Here is a 15731-nt window from a genome sequence, read left to right as displayed (position 1 = left end):
GAAAGTGCGAGTCTGGTATTCAGTCAAAGCACGTTAATCAGTAACTCTTTTCGAGTTTCGACATCGATAAAAGTGAGCTGCCTATGTTTGCCGGCGTAATGATCATCAGCTTCAATTTTTGCAACCAGATTTTGTTATTTTCGCATCAAAACTACTCTAAACTTATCCTTTTGCATTGGACATGAGTATTTTTGAAGAAACAACTGAGGTGGTAACTGATCAATTAGCCGTTGCCGTAATCCATTGGCTCTCCGAGTTTTTGGATTCCCCTTTGAAAGCAGACGCATCACCATCAACTTTAACTAACCCAATTGTGTTGTTCAAACTTTTTAAGATCCTATTGAACAAAGATGATTTCAAACTGGAAGCTTTTGACACGGCTATTTTCGCCAATGCATACGACGTCGTTAACTCAGAGACTTCTACCACAGTTCCTTTGCCAATGTGGTTGCAAATCGATGTATTGAATCAGCTGCTAGTAACGCATCTCAAAAAACATGCAAACTCAATTCACCAACTTTCTAAAGTTGATTTCTACAAATTAATCATATTACGGGACAAGAAGCAAATAAAAGCATTGTGTCAAACCCTCATTGTTCTTGGCACTTTTTCATCAAAGATGGCATCACGGGGACAAGCATTTATTGAGTTTTTACTGGAGGATGATCGCATGTTGCTCAAGAGGTTCGATATTTTGCAACGGGACGTGGATCACAAAACACAGAGACAACAATTTGATTCCCTAACACCCACCTCTATAAATCAAGGCCAGATCCCACTCGACACATCGGCTGATCCTGATTCAAACGAAGCCTGCTATGTCATTACTGAGGAAGAGTTGAAAGCAATTGAATGGGAATGTCAGGTGTTCAACCAGGTTATCAATAAGATTTGTTGTGAGAAAGAGCAACTTCATTCGTCTACTTAAATCTAGATAAAGCAGAATCTAATACATCCTCCTCAACTTGTTCACCTTGTAGCAATTTCAAACGTTTCAATCTGGCCTCCTTCTCATTCTTCAAATTCTTCTCAATCCTCATCTTTCTTTGATCAATGACATTCTCTCTCTTCCTTCTCAAATGTTTCCTTAGTGCGGAATTCTTACCCTTGACATCAGGCTTTATGGCCATCTTGCTTGTGGCATCTGTAGCTGATTCAGTCAATTCATTAATTTCGCCAGGTTTCAATCTTATTGACTTGGCCCGCTTGTCAACAGTCCCGATAGTATTTGGATCTAATGCAATCGAGTCAGCCGGAAGTTTGTTGAGTAACGATCTAACCTCCAGTTCCTGTCTTTGTTTAGTTGTTTCGAAGGGGTTCAATTCTAAAGCATCATAATTGGCTTCACCAGCTCCAGGAACTATAATTGAACCATATCCTTGTTGGTGACCAATGCCTAGTATATCTTCGAATGGTGCAAACTTGACCTTGTCCACTTTTGATCCAGGGATCAAATGGTTCATGTACGGATCAGCTTGATGCGATTTTTTGAAAACATCTTTCCATATGGTTACATGTGGACCCCATCCAACAGATAGTAATCCAGTGTCAGAAACGTCTAATGAGGTTGCAGGCGTCTGTGTGTAATAGTGATCCACTTCCTTGAAAGTTCGAATATCCCAGATTTTCAACGTCTTATCGGCACCACTAACTGCCATATATTTGCCTTCTCTATCAATCGCCAAATCTCGAATGGGCCCACGGGCAGATTGTATCTTTACCAATGGTTCTGGAGCATTAGGTGACCACAAAGTTACTTGCCCATTCCCGTGACCTAAATGTATTACCGCATTGTATGGATTGTGTTTCATTGCTAGCGTTGGCCCAAGTTTGGTTCTTATTTCACTAACTAGTTCACCAGTGGAAACATCATGATACTTCAAAAACCCTGTGTGTCCTGCGGTTGCCAAAAGAAAGTGATAGGGCAAAAAATCCAATAGAGTAGCTTCAACATGCTGTTTGAGTCGATGGAGCTCTGTTCCTTCTTTGTCGTAGATAAAAGTGTACTTCTTTTGTGCCACTGCGAAGTATTGATCATTGTGTAGATATTTAACAGCATTTACAGTTTCATTGAGGTGGAGCTCACACCCCAAAACTCCGGTCTTCCAGTCGATAGATGCAACGTGTCCCTTTTTACCCCCAAGAAGGAGATCACGTCCATTTCTCGAAAAATCAATCTGATAAGGACCAAACTCAGGGAGCTTGAGTTCGAATTTCTTGTTTGCAGTATTTGTGTCCACCTCCTTTGTTATTTCTTCTTGCTTGAATTTGAAGGTTTTTTCCATAGGACCATCGGCTTCTAAGAACCCCGCTTCTTCTTGTAAAAGGTAGTCAGTACCCTTAGCAGATTTCAATGCATCCTTGTACTGGTTTTCTATTCTCTGCAACTTAGAATTGAGTTTCTTGTCTTTGGAAAACTTGTGCTTCCTTTGGCTGGTGTTCTTCTTCCCTTCACCCTTTTGGTGGCTGTGATCATTCTTTGACTCGTTCATGGAAGAAGTAAAGCTTAGTACGGTGTGTAGAAGACGACTTTCTTCATCAAAAGAAGATCATCTCAAGAGAAAAGGGAAAAAATTCTGAGCTACCCATTTTGCACCTAATTCTTTTTCTCGGTTTTTCTCTGTTGTGTATAAGCTCACATCTCTATCAACTGATTTCCGCTTTCCTTTTCAGTCATCTCACAACAACTCAATTGAGTCATCAACAATGTTTCCCAAAAATCCATTATTTAAAGCCTTCTCTAGACATTACAGTGCCAGACTCAATGGCAGGAAGATTTTGAGATCAAGCTTTTTGCCCGGACCAATTACACTCCTTGTCGGTGGAGCTTTAGCCGGTATTGGAGGTTATTATCTTCTTGATTCACGATCCTCCATTCATGAATACGTGTTATGTCCACTTATAAGAACATTCACAGATGCAGAGCAAGGACATAAATTGGGTATATTTTTTATGAAATATGGCCTAGTACCTAGGCTTTTAGACGAAGGAAGAAATGATCAAAGCGATGTGTTGGGTGTTAATGTGTTTGGCCACACTTTGAAGAATCCAATAGGATTGGCTGCTGGATTGGATAAAGATGGAGAAGCAATTGACTCGTTGTTCAATGTTGGGTTTTCCTACGTCGAGATCGGTTCAATCACTCCCGAACCTCAACCAGGAAATCCTCAACCTCGATTTTTCAGATTGCCTCGAGATGACGCAGTTATTAATCGCTACGGTTTCAACTCTACTGGGCATTTCAACGTCATAGCAAGATTAAGGGTTCGTTTTACCAAATTGTTTGAAAAATGGGAGCGCAGTCATGCTGCTGGTTTAATGCCATTCTCCAATGCTTTTCAACAGGGAAAATTATTAGGAATAAATTTGGGAAAGAACAAGACGGGAGACGAAGTTGAGGATTACGTAAAAGGAGTGTCTAGACTTGGGCCTTATGCAGACGTACTTGTTATTAATGTGTCGTCACCAAACACTCCAGGATTGCGTGATTTGCAAAATGAATCTAAGCTCACTAACCTTTTGACCACTGTTGTGAAAGAGCGTAACACATTGCAAACAAATCTACTCGGAACAAAACCTCCAATTTTGGTTAAAATTGCTCCTGATTTAACCGAGCCGGAAATCATGTCTATCGCCAACTCGGCAAAAGAGGCTAAAGTAGATGGTATAATCATTTCAAACACTACAATTCAAAGACCGAAGGATAAACTATTGACCACTGATGAATCATTGATCAACCAAACTGGTGGTCTTTCAGGAAAGCCATTGAAGCCGTTGTCATTGAATGCATTGAAATTGTTGAACAAATACACTAAAGGCTCAGGTTTGGTCTTGGTCGGTTGTGGTGGAATTTCCAATGGTAAAGACGCTTTGGAATTCGCCAAAGCTGGAGCAACTTTTGTCGAGTTGTATACGGCTTTTGCATATAAAGGACCCGGATTGGTCGCTAAAATCAGAGATGAATTAGCAGCCGAGTTGAGAAAGGAGGGTAAGACATGGCAACAGATTGTTAATGAAAATGCGTAATCGTGGTGGTGCTACCAATGACATTGTGTATATTTGAATGCGCAAAAAAAGTGTAAACAAAAACAAAATCAATTGATATATCATATCTCTTTCAGTTATAATCTATTAATCTACATTAATGTCGCTTTCGAGACCAACTACCCCGATAGGGGATAGAAGACAGACCAATAGACGTCATCTGAGAAGATCGTCTGGTATTCCACTACCATCGCAATCACCACATCATTACCCAGTTGATGCTGACAATCTACCCATGGACTGCCCTGAAATTCAAAACAAGTTCAAGGATATTGCAGATGGGTTGGAGGATCTAGATGTAAATGTCAGAGATTTAAATCATATACACAATGCTGTTGCCAGTCAATTCAACGAATCATTTGCCAGCTTCTTGTACGGGTTGTCAATTACGATGTGGTGCGTTGACCTTCCCAAATGCCCGTCACGGAAAGCCTGGCAAAAATTACAAATGAGAAAGAGGAAGAAAGAGCAAATTGCCAAAGTCAGGAAAGAAATTGAAGGAGCCGAAAGATTGAATGCAGAGTTGAAGGAAAAAGTAGCCAAAGAAACAAGGCCGATTATGTATTCACGTCCAATGGGCACGCAACTACCAAAAAGAGCCCGACCTAATAATGAAAATGCCAAGCCTGGCATCAACCTCAACAAGCCAAGTGCTCCCGCAACACGAGTTTCTAGGATCCCTCAGCCTGTGTCTGGGATGCTAAGAACACAACCAGGACAAACTATATCACGTAATAATGCCCCAAACTTGGACCAGCCACCAAGATACATGCGAGGACTATTCAACAATGGAGTGCAGTCAACTCCAATAGGGCCAAATAGCAGAGTACAAAAGCCACAAAGAGCTCAACACTCGGGTCGAAGACCCCCATTTAGATGAGACTTTGGCATATAGTTCTAACCACCATGTATTAATTGAAGTTTCAATTCGTAAGTAACTTGAGCTATGGATTTCTTTTGTTGAGCCGCAATCAACATTAAGTAGTCAAGATTGTCCAAAGAGTTCATAATCTTTGTGCGCCTAATTCTCTCGTGGTCATTCATGGGTAACGAGTTGACACCATTAGCAGTGGAATCAGTCAGTTCTTGGTTGTCTGACATTGTAAAGCCGTGGCTTCCTTGATTGTGTTCAATTCGTCAATTTTTTTTCTCCCTCTTTTATTTTTCCTCATTGATTGAATCCATCTACAAGTTACTTCAATAAAAGACACCGGTCATGTCGACATCAACCAATGCCACTAACTTGAGTGAGGAAGAAAAGCGAAGAATCCTTAGGGAGAGAAGACAGGCCAAGATGGCCAAAGGAAAGGCAAGTGACAGGTTGAACAATATTTTAACTCAAGGAGCCTCAGTGAAAACTTCTACAGTGACTTCAGTTTTGGACAAGCCAGAGCCAGCTGCTGCTACTGCATTACCTACTGCCCTAACACATGATGATGATGATCCAGATATCCAAGATATCTCCACTATAACTGCTAGCGATCCTCCTTTGGGGGAGAAGGATCCTCAAGTTGAAATGAATGAAATGTTCAAATCCATTTTCCAGCAACAACAACAATCATCTCAAGATGATGCCAACCCAATGGCAGAGATTTTCAAAATGCTTGGTGATCCTAATTCCGTTGATGATCAGAACATTCAGTCTCCCAATTCAGCACAATCTCAGTATGAACAACAATTGAATCAGTATCACATGTACCAAAAACAAGTATGGAAGTTTCGCTTTTCAGTTGTGAGATTCTTGACAATAGTTACATTTTTCTTCTACCACTATTGTTCTATACCTTCTTTTACGTCATCAAATCATGCCTACGTCAGAGATTTGACTGAAGTTTATCCTTTGAGTGGATTTGCTCAGGGGTTCTTCACATTGGAGGTAGCCATCATTGCTAGTTACTACTTTATTCTTACGAAAAATGGCTTGTTTCATGCCGCACGCCAAAACAACCTTGTAATGAAAGGAGTGCAAATAGTGTCGATGTTTGCACCACAAGTGCAACAATTTGCACCTATTCTTCTGAGAGTTCTCGAATACAAGGAGTTGTTGGGAATTTTCCTAGTTGATCTCTCCATAGTGGTGGTACTATTCGGTTTATTGAGTTTTAGGGATTGATATATACAAGTAAAATATGATAACGGACTACAACAATTTTTTCATATCCTTTCTCTTGGCATCAATGATTCTCTCTGCACTCAGGAATTGTTTTCTCTTATAAGTAGAGTAAAGTAATAATCCAGCACTTGCAATAGAAACTCCAAACCAGGTGATCAAGTATTGCAAATGATTATTTGAAAATTTCATCGTCGGTTTGGCTGCAATTGGTACTCCTTGCTTTATGAATTCAAACTCTTGATAAAACAATGAGTCGTCAGATTCATCTTGTATGTAAAACGACTTTTCTTTGGAATCGTCTTTGGATTTGGTGAAGAATAACTTGCCGAAAATAGATGGATCGGCTCCCTGTGCCTCCAAAGTTTCCTTGGCTTTGTAGTCCAAGTGGTCGCTCAAATCATAAATCATTTGACAGTAAATTGGCAAGGATCCACTTTGTTGAGCCATGGCGGGAACATCAATAACATTGAACAACTTTGCTCCCGGTTCGTGCTCAAACTGTAGGTTAGATCTCTCAGGCATACATCTAAACAACGCTTCTATTTCAATTTCTCCTTGTGGCATTGCCAAGTGTGATAAATAGCCAGATGATCTAGTTGAAGGTATCACCTTATCCTTATGAATCCAACCACGTTCAATTAATATAGGCTCTCCTCCATTCGATCTAATAAATGGGGTAACAACAAGGTATCCCAACACACCATCTTTGATCCTTGGTCCCAAAAACATTTCTTGATCATAGTCAAATTTACCCTTGCATTTAAACCGTCTATATTCAAATTCATTTATGACATTAGGATCGAGGGTGGGCGGTAGTTCTTCAATAACAGGAGCAGCCAAATTATTTTCACACTTTGCAATCAAGTCATTCTTCCATTTGAGTCTGCGAACTTGCCAACATCCCAATCCAAATGAAATGATGGGCATCGCAAACATGAGTCCAAGGAGCACCCGTCTAATGATTGGTGTCTTTTTCTGATGAGTGATTGTCCTTAAGTTCCCAGGAACCGACTTCACCGGCTTCCAGTCAATGGTGGAGGTTTTCACCGAGCGTGAAAAGCGAAGTAGTCGATGTGGGAGAATGAGAATTTTGCCTCCGAATAAGGTTGGGCGAAGCATCGTGGTTTATAAAATTGTGAGGTGTATAGGGTCAGGGTCATAATTATTTTTTTCTTTTACTCGCTTATGTTACAAATTGATATGTAGGCTAAAGTGCACACACGCTCAAGAGTTTGTCATTGGTGCTTTCCCGCCTGCAGCTGGCTCAATCTTGATCCAATTGGCTAGGGCTACACCTTCGATGTAGCCATACAAAGGCGAGGTGCCATGAACTACGTTTATCCCCAAAACACCGATATTTTCACTAAACACTATTAATCGCTATTACGTTTCCACATCCGTGTGTCCTACAACATTAGCGAATTACATCTGACTAAACTTAACATCAATCAATCTCAGTACACCTGCGTAAAATGACTATGCGGAATAAGTCGGTACACAGTTTGTTTCGGAAGTAAAGCTTTCTATATTTGCGCAATTTTACTCGCTCCCCAGAATACCCATTTTTTTCCCTTTCCCCCTTACTTTTTCTATTCCAGTCAAAAGGATGCTGCTGGAAACACCAAACGATGAATCACTAGTCAGTGAGACAAAACAACAACGTCACGATAGGTTCTCGAATCAACTTTGGCAAGCGGCAGCAGCAGGTGCTCTACGTGGAACGTTAATTGCTTTGGTAACGGGGTATGCATTGTCTTTCAAGTACAATCATGGCAAAAACAAACCATATTTCCGCAATGTTTACAAAGTTTGGTGGTTTGTGGGCTGGAATATTGTGGGGGTGACATTTGCCACTGATACAGCAAAGAGGAACATAAGCAGGCAGGCCGCACTTGAAGACGAGATAAAGAGAACCAAACTTTACGAACAAGAATTTGCAAAGTAGATAGATAAAAGTTACTTTTGTTGAGTACGAATGATGTTTTTCCTGCAAGACAGTTGTATGCCTTGTTGTAGATACACACTTTTATTTACGAATAAAATGCCTCCTCGTGAAATTTCAACCCATTTTCACTTGACCATAACTTCACATTTTCAACCAATTGTCGTGGACCAGCTCCAATCACCCAAATTTTTTCAGCATTGATATCTTCTTGAACAACTTTGTTGCGTGGTAGGTCTCGACAGCAAATAAGATTATGATTCTCATCTTCCACTGGGCCTGAGCATTGAGTGAATCTTTCGTTGATACACCAGTTGTAATATCGGTGGCTTAGCTTTGGGCGTCCTTTATATATCCTCTTATCAACGTTTAATCTCCGCGTTGTTTCTTTGAATTCAGTGACCCAAGATTTGACTTGATCAGTTGAGTCATAGCCTGATAATGGGACAAATGGCTCATTCATGGATGACCTAAATGACAGACGTCGAGTATTGATGGTATCATTTGTCACTTCAAATTCATCCAAATTATTGCCTTGCTCCAACGAGCTCGCATCTTCACCGAGTACTTCGTCAAGATCAGCAAATTGCTCAGGGGAGGATTGTCTGCATAACGAGGTAACTTCATGCCGTGTACAATTTGAGTTGTCATCATCATCACCATCATTATCGTCATCTGAGTTGACCACAATCTCAACATCTTCATCTTGATTCTCACGATTTAAAGTCACCATTTGTGCATTTTCAGCTCCCCCTAGCAACGGAGTCTCCTCATTCTCCAAATCGTAGTGGGCCGAAGGAGCGGCAGACTTTTTACTCAAATTGGAAGCGTAGCTATAAGCATTCCTCAATTGTTGTTCCAGCTCTTGGATTGTTTCATTACCAGTAATGAAAATCTCCAAATCATCGCCATGTATGATACCATCAAAGTATTTGAGAACCAAGACATCACGAAAATCTTTTATAACCCACACCACCTTGGTTGGTATCCCATGGTAATTCATGACTCGAAGGATAGGAAGGGCAAACGATATAGCTGACCCTCCAACAACGATCAATATTCTTTTCGCATCCACGTGTAGCTTAGCCAATGAGAACTTTTTGTTCAGCGAGGTTTGTTTGTAGTTTAGAAATAGTAAATGGGGATCGTAAGTGCCTGTAATCAAATATCTATGGCCGTTGTAAAGCCGAAAATTACTCTTTCGAATAAGCAATTTCTGCACTCGATCTTGTGGTAATGATACCAAAGTATATGGATGGTAGTTGGGGATTAGTTGTTTGAATATCCTCACTATTAAGCTAGAGCTATAATTGGTCAAGCGAATATGAGCACCGGGAGCTGATGCCGGTTTTGCAATCAAAGTGTTGGGGAATTCAATGAGCGCCAAATTGGGTGACACATCAATGACCCTGACCTCGTCCTTTTGGGAAACTCTAGTTAGATAAACTCTGTAACTTATCTGGCCAATTAATATCAAACAGTTAGCAATGGTGTATAATGTGAAAGGCTGTGGCCTGATGTGTACTTGCAACGTAAACACAATTATCCACGTGCAAGTGTAGTGCAAGAAGTAAAACATCTTGTACCACTTGACTCTGAATCTTGACAATGAGGTCACAATTATCATCAAAAATGCAGCCAACGCCACCCAACCATAGATGTTTTCCACCTTGATAGCTTTGGCCCATGTTCCATTCCTATTGAAATATGCAAGATATATCAACGTGTGAATCACAGCTTGGAGAATTATCAACCGGCTTAGCCATTTGTGAATGGGGATAAGTGTCAAATAAAGTGTGTTTGGCAAAGGTGAAGGTCTTAATGTGAGAAACAAAACGGTTGGAAGACAATTAGCCGATACCCTCCCTAGCCTTTTGGCCAAGAATATGAGATCTCCATGATAAATATCTATGAGCGACAATGAGGTTAAAAAGCAGATCCAAAAACTCAACTGCACAATTGTCGAATAATGTAAAAGTATCTTGAAAGCAATGGCTTTAGTTGTGGCTGCTACCGTTGTTAATAGTTTGTCCTTCCAAGAAGCCGTTACACAATTTGGATGATGTTGGTGAAGTATGTAATGGTTCAAATTGGAATTAAATGATCGTAGGTAGTGGAATTTTGATCTATAATTCTTCACCACCATGTAATTATATGCTGGTATTGAAACGATGAAAACAAGGAGCAATATCGTGGTGATGTTTCCATACTTGTTTGTAATGTAATTTCGTAGATCAGAATATTCTTTGGATTTACCCTTTGGGAAATGGAAGTAATGTGAATATGCCTGTGTACAGTTCATTATTGTCTTGCTTCTCTATTTGATTATAACGAGTGCCAGCTCAATTTGTAACGTCCACCGTCTTAGCTAGGGTAGTGGTAATGATCTGATTTTCGCCGTTTCGGTTGCCAGGTAATGCTTTCCCTTATCGGATTATCCTTGGCTAAACTGGAAGAGTGGATATATAATTTATTATTTTATTTGATGCGAATTTCTATGTGGTTTCGTTTCACTATATAGATCAAATAGATAAAAAAAAGCATGATTCGGAATTGTTCGTCGGTACACGACATTTAGCCATGACGCACGGTTGCACGGCACCACATGGTCACAATACCGGGCCGAGTCTAATGAACATAAAACGAATTTACGAAGATAAAAGCTGGAAGAGATAGAACAAGATCGAAATAAATAACCGATGCGCTTTCTATACTAATATCGTATGTGCTTCTTTTTGTACTTGCTTTTACTATTGTCAATCAAACCGCTTCTAGTTGGTTTAGTTATTCTGCCACCCTTATTGCTACTTCCCACAAATCCACTTCTCGATGGTGGACGACTCCCGTTATTTGAGCTGCTACCATAGCCACTTCTGCTATACTCATTGTTGCCAAAACCGCTTCCTTCGTATGAGTTGTTCCCATATCCATTATTACGTCCATAACTGTTGAAATTGTTGAAATTTCCATTTTGATTCCTACTGGATGGACCAGATGGGAATCTAGATTTTCCATTATTCATTGGAATAAATCCGGTTCTAGAAGGTTGTTGCTGGCCATGTGATGAAATACTTGCATTGAAATTAAAATTGTTTGTGCGTTTTGTAGGTAGTCTTGGATCATATTCTGAGTCGTAGTCTCTTGATGATGCAGTTTCGCTCCGTTTCAATCTGAGAAAATATATAGGACGTAAATTACGAGGTAGATTATTACCACTGAAAGCACTACCAAGGTTAGGAATTCGCGATGACCGCTGCTTATCACATTCGTCTCCAAAATGTTCATCAGATGCACAATTATAACAATAAATATTAGGCAATACCAAACTCTCTTTTTCTTCATCGTGATTCCTTTTTGTCAAGTATGATCTCCATATACTTGGACAATCTTCATCTCCATGTTGAAATGTATCACAATTGCGACAATACTGCTTCTTCCGTACTTTGCTTTTACATTGCAGGATATAATGACCCTTTTCTCCGCATCTCAAACAAACCAAAGTTGACGGGCATTGACTCTCGTAGTGATCGCCCACTTTTCCACACTTGTGGCAAATGACAACTTTGCATTGTGCTCGTTTATGACCACGTTCATGACAATTATCACATATAGGTCCCAGTGATTGTTGGTTTTCGCTGTCTGGATCTGTAGCTCCGAAGTATCTTCCTTCACCTCTCAAGTTTATTAGTTCATCTGGGTCATTATTGACCTCTTCTAGAGCAAATGAAGTGATGGACTCATCCTTTTTGTTTGTGGTAGCAGGAGGTGATGTAGATGATTCATCACCCCGTATTATCGACTCTATCAGCACTGGTGCAAGTTTGTGCCGCTTAACTTTTTCACCTATAGTATCTTCAACAAAGGGTAGTATTCCAGACATATGATTATTGTGCTTTCCTGGGTGTGATGAATATACTTGAACAACTTTGTTTTTTTTTTCAACGCTGATGTCTTTTTTTTTTTTTACGAGAGAGTATTTCTTTGTTTGTAGGCACGATTCATGAGCTTTTGGTGAAGAAAAGTCAAGCGCAATGGAGAGGCGAATTAGGGTAGAGAGATCACCAATACAAGCTTCAATTAATTGATGTATTACATCAGGACCACTACACAACAAAAGAGACCCAAAAAGCCACCTTCTCTTCCTCTTTTTTATTCTTTTCAATTTGTTTCCTACAACACATTTCTAACGACATGCTCTCCAACTTGTGCCTCTAAAGCACCTCCCTGTCCTGTACCAGAAACGTCGATTGACGACTTCAAATACTCTTGATGCTTGGCTGCGGCTAAGGCATAACAAGCAGCCGATAACGTGAAAAATACTGCAACAACAATCAAACTCGTAGCTTGCAATGTTAAACTTAGGTATTGGATGGCTGCATTCAACAGATAGAATCCACATCTTGGTAAGTTTCCATCAAATTTTCTCACAAAATTGGTAAAAGTGTCTGTCAATGGACATATTCTCAAAAGAAATGGTATTTCAACAAATATAACAATTAACCCTTGAACCAAACATATGATTGAAAAAATAATGACCAAATTGAAATGGAATATGTTGGCTATTCCTAATGCTATGCATAAAAAGATGGTGAAGATACTGATCCATTGCCCATATAGGGAAAAATTCTTTTTCTTGAAGTCGTTTGAAAGTCCGCCAAAAACATTACTCGCTAATGATTCCCAAAGTGCCATCTCGGTTTAGATTAAAGTCAATTGATTTGTGTAGGAGTATATTTGATTGCAATGAGGGTGTCCTAAACAATGCGTTGTTGTTCTTTTTCCTTTTTCTTTTGTCTCAAATCCTTTTTCTTTCGAACAACTTCAACGGGCTATGCGCTATATGCAGGATATAGTACAGGTGCAAACGGCAAGCAGTTGTTCCTATGAAAGAGTTCAATAGTGAGTAAAGAGATAAGAAGTGATATTGGGAGGGCAATCTACATGTTGTTAAGGAGTTCAGAGAAGTTATTGAAGCAATTAAGCATTGCTGGACAATTCGCTTCATTTTTGCAACAAAACAAATCAAATTACAATCTAAAAGTGTCCATACTGCGACAAAATGAGTTCACTTGATTGAACCCAATACTTAAGCAACAGGAGACGAGAATGTTGTCAAAATGGGATTCACTCAATGAACTGTCAGGCATACAATATTGAAATAGGTATTTGGCCGTTGTTCTCATCACAGCGCTACCAAATACGTCAGAGCCTTTTCAAAAGTGAAAAAAATCCAAAGCAGCCTCCCATTATACCGAAAACCTTCTTCTTCCAAAAACACACAGTGAGCCAGTACGTCTCCCATGGGTAGAGAAATAGTAATTGGACTTGTCGGAAAACCATCGAGTGGTAAATCAACCACCTTGAACGCATTAACGGATGCAAATGCAAAAGTTGGTGCATTTCCATTCACCACTATCGACCCCAACAAAGCTACTGGGTATTTGGAGGTGGATTGCGCTTGTCAAAGGTTCAACAAACAATCGAAATGCAAACCGACTTATGGCTACTGTCGAAACGGGAAACGTGGAGTGCCAATCATGCTTTTAGATGTTGCTGGATTAGTCCCCAATGCTCATCTCGGTCGAGGTTTGGGGAACAAATTCTTGAGCGACTTAACAGAAGCTGATTGTTTGATCCACATTGTTGATGCTAGTGGAACCACTGATGCTGAGGGGAAAGCTACTCGAGGTTATGATCCATTGAATGATATTGAATGGCTACAAGATGAAATATTCCAATGGATTTTGGGTAATTTAAAAGAACGGTGGGGTTCAGTTGTACGAAGACATGTTGGAACGAAATCATCAACATTGGAGACGCTAAGGCAGCAATTGGGTGGATACGTAGCTAACAAGCAGATGATTGGTCGCGCATTGGATTTGATATCCGATTTACCTCCATTGCAAGATTGGGATGATGAGATGTTGGAGAGGGTGGTGAGAGCTTTCATGGAGGTGAAATTCCCCACGGTGCTATCACTCAACAAAATGGATCACCCTGACGCGGATAAAAATGTATCCAAGATTATATTAAAATACCCGAAATCAAAAGCAGTGCTAACATCTTCAATCACTGAAGTGTTGTTGAGGAAATTGGCTGCACAACATTTTGTCAAGTACGATCCAGGAACGGAATTTGTAGACACCAAGGAGGATCTACCAGATGACCCTGACTTGAAACCAATGGATGAGAAATTACAAAACAGGATTGAAAATATCAGAGATTTGGTGTTGTATAGATTTGGATCAACTGGAGTGGTACAATTACTACAAGCAGCTGCAGATTTATTGGAATTGGTTCCAGTTTACCCTGTGAGGAATATAAACAATTTTACTGGGTCAAGTGGTGATTCGGTTTTCCGCGATTGTATATTGGTCAAACGTGGTACCCCAGTTATATCAGTTGCAAGGAAAATTATGGGTGATGTGACGATTGCAGCAATTGAGGGTGTTGGTGGAATCAGAGTTGGTGAAGATGATACAGTAGACAATGGAAAGAATGATATATTGTCGTTCAAATTGGTGCCTGGAAGTCGGAACTGAGTGAAGGAGACAATGTAAGTGGAGATAGGTCAATCAAACTATCGGAGTTTATAGACGTATTTGTAGATGGGACCAAAGTTTAATGGTTATTTTATTCTGTTTAACGGATAAAGGAAAAGAGAATTATAAATTCCGCGGATTTCTCGTGCCGCCGTTTAGAGATGCCTCTCCACGCATTTCTGAAGTGCAAAGCAAACATATAAATTTACACAATTCACCTTACCTTATGTGGAAACTAATGCTATCATCCAATTCTAAACATCCTCGAATAACTCACAAATTAAATCAAACACAGCTTGAGCCTATCCTATCACCATGAGCAGGCTATTCATTCTAGGATCTACAGGTTTAGTTGGTGGTTTTGCCATTGAAGCTGCCCTTAAGTCCACTCAGTGGAGCACAATAACCACTCTTACCAGAAGCAAGCCCAAATTTGCCAACGATTCCAAAATTGATGCGATTGTTGACCCAGAAACTGACAAGTGGCCCAGTATCATCGGAGATGTTGAGCCAACGCCGTTTGCTTACATTTCGGCATTTGGTACCACTAAAGCAGCGGCTGGATCTGATGAAAATTTCAAAAAGATTGATTATGGTGTAAATTTGGATGCAGCAAAAGCAGCCAAAGATGCTGGAGTTAAGGTGTGTGTTTTGGTGTCTGCCACTGGAGCTAGTACAAAGTCGCCATTTTTCTATTTCAGAACTAAAGGGGAACTAGAAGAAGCTATAATTGCATTAAATTTCGATTACACAATCATCCTAAGACCAGGTATGTTGATAGGTAAAAGAAATGGCAAATCAGATTGGGCACATAAATTGGCTAAGTTTACACACAATCCTTTGCTTTCACCTTTGTTTAGATCAATTCATGCTAGTGATGTGGGTCAAATTGCCGTCTTTTTTGCTGATCGTGTGAAAAATGGCGATTTCAACGAAAAGGTTAAGATTGTTGATGGTGGTGAATTGTTGGATCTAGTGGCAAGCGAAAAGGTAAAGTAAGGGGGAGGTGTATTTTTTGTAGTTATATAAGTTTTGCTTTTGGCGCATTTAACTCTCTGCAGTGAGGCTGTATTGATTACATGAATCGTGT

General features: G+C 40.0%; 13 protein-coding genes across 13 annotated transcripts; 7 read left to right on the top strand and 6 right to left on the bottom strand. All coding sequences in view use genetic code 12, as the record gives it.

Moving 5' to 3' along the window:
* Positions 1–181: 181 nt before the first annotated feature.
* On the top strand, positions 182–928 carry CPAR2_804920 (uncharacterized protein; the record flags this gene model as incomplete). Its single annotated transcript, XM_036808373.1, has 1 exon — positions 182–928. One exon carries the CDS (start codon positions 182–184, stop codon positions 926–928), a length of 747 nt encoding a protein of 248 aa, XP_036665116.1.
* Positions 921–2492, bottom strand: CPAR2_804910 (uncharacterized protein; the record flags this gene model as incomplete). Its single annotated transcript, XM_036808372.1, has 1 exon — positions 921–2492. The coding sequence occupies one exon, from the start codon at positions 2490–2492 to the stop codon at positions 921–923; it is 1572 nt and encodes a 523-aa protein (XP_036665115.1).
* Positions 2493–2706: 214 nt separating this feature from the next.
* URA1 (dihydroorotate dehydrogenase) lies at positions 2707–4026 on the top strand (the record flags this gene model as incomplete). The annotated part of the gene is made up of 1 exon (XM_036808371.1): positions 2707–4026. The coding sequence occupies one exon, from the start codon at positions 2707–2709 to the stop codon at positions 4024–4026; it is 1320 nt and encodes a 439-aa protein (XP_036665114.1).
* Positions 4027–4144: 118 nt separating this feature from the next.
* DAM1 (Dam1p) lies at positions 4145–4924 on the top strand (the record flags this gene model as incomplete). Its single annotated transcript, XM_036808370.1, has 1 exon — positions 4145–4924. The coding sequence occupies one exon, from the start codon at positions 4145–4147 to the stop codon at positions 4922–4924; it is 780 nt and encodes a 259-aa protein (XP_036665113.1).
* A 17-nt stretch (positions 4925–4941) lies between these two features.
* On the bottom strand, positions 4942–5145 carry CPAR2_804880 (uncharacterized protein; the record flags this gene model as incomplete). The annotated part of the gene is made up of 1 exon (XM_036808369.1): positions 4942–5145. The coding sequence occupies one exon, from the start codon at positions 5143–5145 to the stop codon at positions 4942–4944; it is 204 nt and encodes a 67-aa protein (XP_036665112.1).
* A 115-nt stretch (positions 5146–5260) lies between these two features.
* CPAR2_804870 (GET complex subunit) lies at positions 5261–6157 on the top strand (the record flags this gene model as incomplete). The annotated part of the gene is made up of 1 exon (XM_036808367.1): positions 5261–6157. One exon carries the CDS (start codon positions 5261–5263, stop codon positions 6155–6157), a length of 897 nt encoding a protein of 298 aa, XP_036665111.1.
* Positions 6158–6184: 27 nt separating this feature from the next.
* On the bottom strand, positions 6185–7093 carry SHY1 (Shy1p; the record flags this gene model as incomplete). Its single annotated transcript, XM_036808366.1, has 1 exon — positions 6185–7093. The coding sequence occupies one exon, from the start codon at positions 7091–7093 to the stop codon at positions 6185–6187; it is 909 nt and encodes a 302-aa protein (XP_036665110.1).
* A 670-nt stretch (positions 7094–7763) lies between these two features.
* CPAR2_804850 (uncharacterized protein) lies at positions 7764–8102 on the top strand (the record flags this gene model as incomplete). The annotated part of the gene is made up of 1 exon (XM_036808365.1): positions 7764–8102. The coding sequence occupies one exon, from the start codon at positions 7764–7766 to the stop codon at positions 8100–8102; it is 339 nt and encodes a 112-aa protein (XP_036665109.1).
* Positions 8103–8187: 85 nt separating this feature from the next.
* CPAR2_804840 (putative ferric-chelate reductase) lies at positions 8188–10401 on the bottom strand (the record flags this gene model as incomplete). The annotated part of the gene is made up of 1 exon (XM_036808364.1): positions 8188–10401. The coding sequence occupies one exon, from the start codon at positions 10399–10401 to the stop codon at positions 8188–8190; it is 2214 nt and encodes a 737-aa protein (XP_036665108.1).
* Positions 10402–10812: 411 nt separating this feature from the next.
* CPAR2_804830 (TRAMP complex RNA-binding subunit) lies at positions 10813–11979 on the bottom strand (the record flags this gene model as incomplete). The annotated part of the gene is made up of 1 exon (XM_036808363.1): positions 10813–11979. One exon carries the CDS (start codon positions 11977–11979, stop codon positions 10813–10815), a length of 1167 nt encoding a protein of 388 aa, XP_036665107.1.
* Positions 11980–12269: 290 nt separating this feature from the next.
* On the bottom strand, positions 12270–12791 carry TVP18 (Tvp18p; the record flags this gene model as incomplete). Its single annotated transcript, XM_036808362.1, has 1 exon — positions 12270–12791. The coding sequence occupies one exon, from the start codon at positions 12789–12791 to the stop codon at positions 12270–12272; it is 522 nt and encodes a 173-aa protein (XP_036665106.1).
* A 608-nt stretch (positions 12792–13399) lies between these two features.
* CPAR2_804810 (uncharacterized protein) lies at positions 13400–14641 on the top strand (the record flags this gene model as incomplete). The annotated part of the gene is made up of 1 exon (XM_036808361.1): positions 13400–14641. One exon carries the CDS (start codon positions 13400–13402, stop codon positions 14639–14641), a length of 1242 nt encoding a protein of 413 aa, XP_036665105.1.
* Positions 14642–14956: 315 nt separating this feature from the next.
* On the top strand, positions 14957–15640 carry CPAR2_804800 (uncharacterized protein; the record flags this gene model as incomplete). Its single annotated transcript, XM_036808360.1, has 1 exon — positions 14957–15640. The coding sequence occupies one exon, from the start codon at positions 14957–14959 to the stop codon at positions 15638–15640; it is 684 nt and encodes a 227-aa protein (XP_036665104.1).
* Positions 15641–15731: the final 91 nt, after the last annotated feature.

This window comes from Candida parapsilosis, contig 005807, assembly GCF_000182765.1.
Source record: "Candida parapsilosis strain CDC317 annotated contig 005807".
Lineage (NCBI taxonomy): Eukaryota > Fungi > Ascomycota > Pichiomycetes > Serinales > Debaryomycetaceae > Lodderomyces > Lodderomyces parapsilosis.
The sequence above is the reverse complement of the archived record's forward strand: the minus strand, read 5'-3'. Positions and strand labels throughout refer to the sequence as shown.